General features: G+C 55.6%; 1 protein-coding gene across 4 annotated transcripts in view; it reads left to right on the top strand.

Moving 5' to 3' along the window:
* The window catches only part of Mapk11 (mitogen-activated protein kinase 11), a 7,310-nt gene extending 3,367 nt beyond the window's left edge, over positions 1 to 3,943 (top strand). For 2 of the 4 annotated variants that reach the window (XM_008834739.3, XM_008834742.3), the window contains exons 3-12: positions 106 to 164; positions 273 to 384; positions 479 to 508; positions 588 to 635; positions 716 to 830; positions 1,167 to 1,238; positions 1,438 to 1,517; positions 1,938 to 2,016; positions 2,102 to 2,275; positions 2,633 to 3,943. In XM_008834739.3, coding sequence (XP_008832961.1) covers positions 106 to 164; positions 273 to 384; positions 479 to 508; positions 588 to 635; positions 716 to 830; positions 1,167 to 1,238; positions 1,438 to 1,517; positions 1,938 to 2,016; positions 2,102 to 2,275; positions 2,633 to 2,712 — 849 coding nt within the window. In that variant the 3' untranslated portion in view covers positions 2,713 to 3,943. The remainder of the gene's footprint in view (positions 1 to 105; positions 165 to 272; positions 385 to 478; positions 509 to 587; positions 636 to 715; positions 831 to 1,166; positions 1,239 to 1,437; positions 1,518 to 1,937; positions 2,017 to 2,101; positions 2,276 to 2,632) is intronic. The other 2 variants (XM_008834743.3, XM_008834740.3) reach the window with 2 other exon arrangements.
* Positions 3,944 to 6,329: the final 2,386 nt, after the last annotated feature.

The following is a 6,329-nucleotide window of genomic DNA, read 5'->3' as shown; positions in this document are numbered from 1 at the left end:
GAGAGAGAGAGAGAGAGAGAGAGAGAGAGAGAGAGAGAGAGAGACCTGGACCAGCTGGGCGTTGCCCACACCTGAGCTGTTGTCCTGCCTCGGTTCCCTGCCCAGGTCATAGGGCTTCTAGACGTCTTCACGCCGGCCACGTGCATCGAGGATTTCAGCGAAGTGTGAGCGGCTTGGGCAGGCGCGGCGGTGGTCTTGGGACTTTAGTCCTTGGGAACTTAGTCGGGGAGGGGACGGCGGGACCTTGTCCTGACTCCTGGCCCCTGGTGCAGGTACCTGGTGACCACACTGATGGGCGCCGACCTGAACAATATCGTCAAGTGTCAGGCACTGAGCGATGAGCATGTTCAGTTCCTCACCTACCAGCTGCTGCGCGGGCTGAAGGTGGGGAGCGTGGGCTCCGTGGGTCCCTCTGACCGTGTTGGGTTGGGACAGGATGGGACACAGCCTGGGCTCACCAAGTCTGCCCTCCCCGCAGTACATCCACTCTGCAGGGATCATCCATCGGGTAGGTGCAGCAGCTGGGGTGAGGTGAGGTGCATTCTGCCCCAGTTCGCAGATGCGCTCACACTCTGTCCACCCTGTAGGACCTGAAGCCCAGCAATGTAGCTGTGAACGAGGACTGCGAGCTCAGGGTAAGGACAGGGCGTTGGGTGGATATGGGGGAAGCAAGCACATGGAGGTAAGGTGCCTTAGAGTGCCTGTGGTCCTCCAGATCCTGGACTTCGGGCTGGCCCGCCAGGCTGACGAAGAGATGACTGGATATGTGGCTACACGCTGGTACAGGGCCCCAGAGATCATGCTGAACTGGATGCACTACAACCAGACAGGTGCTGTTGATCCTCAACAATGGCAGCATTGATCAGGGTGGGCAGGCAGAGCTCACATCAAGGTCTAGGAAGGGTGACATAGTGGTGGGAGTGGGGAGCCATGCTGTTCCAGGGGCTTACCTGGAACACTGGGAGAGGAGCAAGGACTTGTGGGACCTTTCAGAAGGACTTGGTTGGTTTTGGGTATCCTCATACCCCTTCTCGGGGCAGGGTATAGTGGAAGGACTTTGCTGGTCTTTGGATGTAATTGAGGGTCACTGGACTGGCTTCTCAGCTCCATAAGGAGGGATTTGGGGTGTCAGACTAACAAGAAGCTCTTCACCCCTCCCCCAACAGTGGACATCTGGTCTGTAGGCTGCATCATGGCTGAGCTGCTTCAGGGAAAGGCTCTCTTTCCTGGAAATGACTGTATCCTTGGGGAGCAGGATCAAGTTGGGGTCCCCTTCCACAGGGTGGGTGTGGACTCTGGCCCATTTTGAAAGTCTCACCCCTGCTCTATTCCATATCACATGGGGCTCCCTATCCTGAGCCACAACACAACAGTGGACCAGGGGCTGGGACTGGAAAGATCCATAGCTGGCCACTGGGTGTTTCCTGAGCCAGGTAGACATTGACCAGCTGAAACGAATCATGGAGGTGGTGGGCACACCCAGCCCTGAGGTTCTGGCAAAGATATCCTCGGAGCACGTAAGTTAGTGTCCAGCCAGGCACCAGCTCTCTCTCCTGACCAAGCCACGGTCACCTTGAGGAGGGGGTGGTATGGAAGTAGATGGGCATCACATAAGGAACCTGGGCAGCATGAGAACTCTGTCGATGCTAAGCACACCCCACCGCTTCAGAGATACTGACAAACTCCTCTGGCCATAGGCAGTAGAGGCAGGGGTGGACAAAGAGTGCTCTGAACATTTGGCTTCTGCGGGCATCAGGGCTAAGGGAAGGGCTAGAGCCCCCAGATGCTATGGAGAACAGATTGCTGGCCTGCTGGGACCTCTGCCAGGCCTGTTGGAATGAATGCATCAGGGCCTTCTCTTGAAAGCTTTCTACCCAGTTTGGGGCCAGGGGGATAGAGGGCGAGCAGTCCCCTAAGCCCTTCTCATGTGCTCCTAGGCCCGGACATACATCCAGTCCCTGCCCCCCATGCCCCAGAAGGACCTCAGCAGCATCTTCCATGGAGCTAACCCTCTGGGTGAGGACTGGCCCTGGGTCTAGACTGGGCTCTGTATCCAACCCTGAAGGTGGAACTAACTCTCTTCCCATTGACCCTCCTGTAGCTGTCGACCTCCTTGGAAGGATGCTGGTGCTGGACAGTGACCAGAGGGTCAGTGCAGCTGAGGCCTTGGCTCATGCATACTTCAGCCAGTACCATGATCCTGATGATGAGCCAGAGGCTGAGCCCTATGATGAAAGTGTTGAGGCCAAAGAGCGCACAGTGGAGGAGTGGAAGGGTAAGCATGGGGCAGAGGACATGGGACAGGAGCATTGTCCAGGGGTCTGAGGGTTGCATTCTCCCAGAGCAGGGTTTTGCCTCTTTCCTGCAAAAAATAACAAAACAAAACTCCCCACCATTTCCCCAGAGTGGTTTTGGAGGGGTAACAATATCCCCACCCCAGAGTGGGGCAGGTGAAGATGGGGGTGTCTAATAGCCACTTGGGGGACAATACAGGACAGGTTCTGGCTCTCAGCTTTTCAGTTGAGGCTGCTTTTAGAGAGTGGTGGGTGTGGGCTGGGCAGCAGGTGCCACACATGCAGGTGGGAAACTGGGTTGGGGCTGACAATCTCACCTTTTTCTTTCATTCCTCCAGAGCTTACTTACCAGGAAGTCCTTAGCTTCAAGCCCCCAGAGCCAACACAGTTACCTGGAACCTGTGAGATTGAGCAGTGAGGCTTTGCCTCGGGGGTAGGGGTGGGGAGTTGAGCCTGACCGCTTTCCTCAGCTTGCCAGTTTTCCTCAAGAGGTTCCTCTCAGGCAGCCCTGACCCCTAACCCCGGATCCCTTGCCTTGAGGGGAGTCTATACATGAATGCACGAGTGTGTACATGTGTGCTTGCCTGTGTTAGAGTCTGGACAGAACTGTCTCTGGGCCTACCTTGGTCCTCTCAGGTTCTCCTTGGGATTTCTGTGTGGGATCTGAATGCCACAGGGGAATATGTTCCTGTCCAGATTTCTTCTTGAGGACAGTATAGGGTAGGAGGAGGGTGAATGGGCCAGGGCCTCTGGCAACTCTGAGGTAGGGTCTCAGTAGTTAAAACTGCTTAATAGTTGGAACTGCTTAGCCTGGAAGTCGGGGGCTGGCCTGGGAATTGCTGAGGCTCATGCAGGTCTGAGAGCTAAGTGAAGCAGGGCCAGTGCCCCACCTGATTGGGTGGGGTTTCTGGGGTGTGTGGCAAGGTGGGCCCACCACCAGATGTCTAATCAGAACAACTGCCTGCAGCCTTGTGTTTACCTGTAGTGTGTGGGTAAATGTGCATGAATGTGTACTCCTGGTGCACATAGATCAGGGTATTTGTAGATATGTACTGGTGTGTATGAAATCTGTGGGCACTCAAGGGACAGCAGCCATGTTTAGTAGGGCACCTTAGTTGGAGACACTCTAACCTCCTCTCCCAGTTTCTGTTGCCCAAGGGGTATTGAACCTAGCTGTGGACCAGGCTAAGGCTCTGGGATTTGCCAAGATCCATCAATTTGAACAAAAGCTGGGGCTTTTCCCTTGAGTGCAGCAGCCTCCTGAGGCACAAGAACAATGCCAGCTGGGAAGCTGATGGAACAGAGGGGCTATCTAGTTTTGAGGATGCTAGGCGGACAGCACCCATGGATGTGAACTTGGACATTTTTGCTTCTGGACCTTGGCCCAGATTTGACAAACATCTGTCTATGCTCTACCTCCGTCCCCCCCTTTGCGGCTCTGCAGCTGATCTGGGGTGCTCTGCTCTATGGGTCATCCCTCATCTCCTTCTCCCAGAAAGCTAACTTCAAAGGCAGGACCCTGCTTGGAGACATGTTGGGGGGTATGGTTCCTCCCTGAAGAAGTGGTGACCTCTTGCCACCAGGAACCCAGGGAGGTCTAGATGTCAAGTGCCTGCACCAGGGGTGCACAATAAAGGGGGTTCCCTCTTGTTTGTGTTTGTGTGCAAAGTTCCAGATCGCATTGCTCCCACTGCTCCTGCTATATGGGTGCGCAGGGATCTCGGAGCGCCAGCTGCTGGGCGTGGCGCCGGTCTCCTGCACGTGCGGCGGGTCCCGCACCGCTGAGGGTCTCTGCTACCAGGGCTGGCCCGGTCCGGTTCCGTCCCAATTCACCATGCACTCTCTCTCTAAGTTCAGGACCCGTCAGCTGCCGGGTCACGAGGGGAGGTGCAGGACCAGGACCGCGAAAGCTGGATTTCCGTGAGTCGTGGCTTACGAAGAGACAGCTCTCTCTGGGAAGGCTGGATCGTAGGCAGTAAAACACAGAACTCAGCTCAGTCAATGGTACAGCCCCTTTATTCAGTGACTTAGCTAGGCTACAAGTCTTAGTGATCCAGCTCCGATTATTGAGCGGCAACCAGGATATTTTATACTATGGGGGTGGTAGTAAAAACCTTAGCTGATAGGCACTTTGTGGGATGCTCCATTTACATGTGGAGGTGGGCTCCTGCCAGGCTGCCAGACTGCCTGAAAATCACACAGGAAAGCCTGGCAGTTTCAGAGCCAGAGGCCATGTTTATGGTAGGGCATCTGTGGCGGTGGTCACTTCACAGATGAGTCAAGAAGATGCTGGGAAGGCACCCTGCTGATAAAAGGAGTCTCTGCATTTGAATCTGAGCCCCTGGGCTTTCTGGACATGGAGAAACTGCTACTTTACACAGCAGGAGTCCCAAAACTGCTACCTTGGGCTGGATTTCTGTGCTTAGTATACCTCCAGTTGGCCCACAGACCTCTGCACTAATTGTACCCATTGATTGTTCAGTGAGACCAACAGCCATTTCTGGCTCCCAGAGGAGCCAAGAATTGAGGAGACTCCCCAGCACAGGGGGATAAGACCCAAGGGTTACAAGGGGAAAATGGTATAACAACCACCCACACATTGAGCTTGTGTGCATTGGAATTCAGTGGGCAGGCTTGGCTCTTGACCCAACTCCAGATCCTCTCATTCAGTAGTGAGGCTGGCTGCAGGGTAGAGGGGTGTCTCTGGGAGCAAAGGCCTGTCCTCCAGGGACTGGATAGGATAGAAGAAATAGTTTTCCTTTCCTTCCTAGTGTAGGGCAAGAAGGATAGCCCAGGGATTCACATATTCACATAACAGGTGCAGCAACTACAGCTCACATATATGGGGACAGTCTGTGCCCTTGTCCTGAGTCTTCGACCTCCAGAGGCTTTGGCTAGTCTGGTCCAGGGGGAAACCAGGCTGAGCCACGTCCAGTGTTTGGAGGTGGGGGATGGGAGTAGAACATGGTCTGAATGCCTGGGATCCCCACAGAAAGTGTGGAGGGGAGCTGTGAGGTTTTGGAGAAGGTGGGTGGGCTGCCTGAGGTTGCCTACGGCATGAATGGCACAAGATACAGGCAGATGTGGTTTGAGTGGCCCAGAGGTGCTCTGGCTCGCCCTGTCGGCTTGTGAATCTGCCAGAATACCTGCTGCAGACCAGGTGTAAAGCTGCTCTGGCTGGCTGAGCTGCTGATTCATGGCTCTAGGCAAGCAGGCATGGAGGGCAGGGCACGGTTTTCTGGGGCTCTTGTTATCCACCAACCCAGGGGGATCCTGGAGTAGACCTTGGTCAGTGGGCTGTGGGCAGGAGTGGGACTTTGCTCTCCAGGAGCCAAACCCCAGAGAGGATGCTCACACATGGAGATATCAAGCTGGAGGCCCACATAGGAGCCTTTCTTCCTCCTGGGGACAGGCACACCTTCAGCTCATCCTGGGCTTTGAAGGCTAAACTGGGCAGCAACTGGGCTAGAGGGACCAGCCTTTTCAAACTGGGCAGCAGGTAGGCTAGAGGGACCAGCGTTTTTCAACACAACGTAGGCACCCTACATGCCAGGTAGGACAAAAAGAGGAATGGAGGTGCAAAGGGGCCCTAGAAGGGCCTATAGGACCCTCTTATGCTCCTGAGTTGGCAGGTGGAGAGCCAGTGGCCACGATAGGGGGTGGGGTGGGGATGCAACCTGAGAAGTGTGGGCGACAGAACCTACCGGGTCTCATTAAGGAGAACGCAGGCTACACTCGCTGCTGGGAGGCGGGAGAAGGATGGAACAGGTATAGGGGTGGGGCATCCTTGGGGAAGATGGGAAGTTGAGCTAGGAACCGGAAAACAGCACCGCTGGGGTGTGAATGGTGTGGGCAGGTGGACCTACTGGGGTAGAGGCCCTGTGGTGGCCTCAAATTGCCTGCCGTCCTAGGTGGACAGGGAGGGCTCCAGTGCACAGGGGTAACTGCTAAGACCAGAAGTACAGTGGGGGTAGAGCGGGAGTGGGGTCGGGTGGCGGGCAGAACCGGTCGGGGTGTCTGGGCGCCGCCTGCCGC

The sequence above is a fragment of the Nannospalax galili genome, unplaced genomic scaffold (genome assembly GCF_000622305.1).
Source record: "Nannospalax galili isolate Female #2095 unplaced genomic scaffold, S.galili_v1.0 scaffold237, whole genome shotgun sequence".
Lineage (NCBI taxonomy): Eukaryota > Metazoa > Chordata > Mammalia > Rodentia > Spalacidae > Nannospalax > Nannospalax galili.
This window is presented reverse-complemented; position numbering and strand designations above follow the sequence as displayed.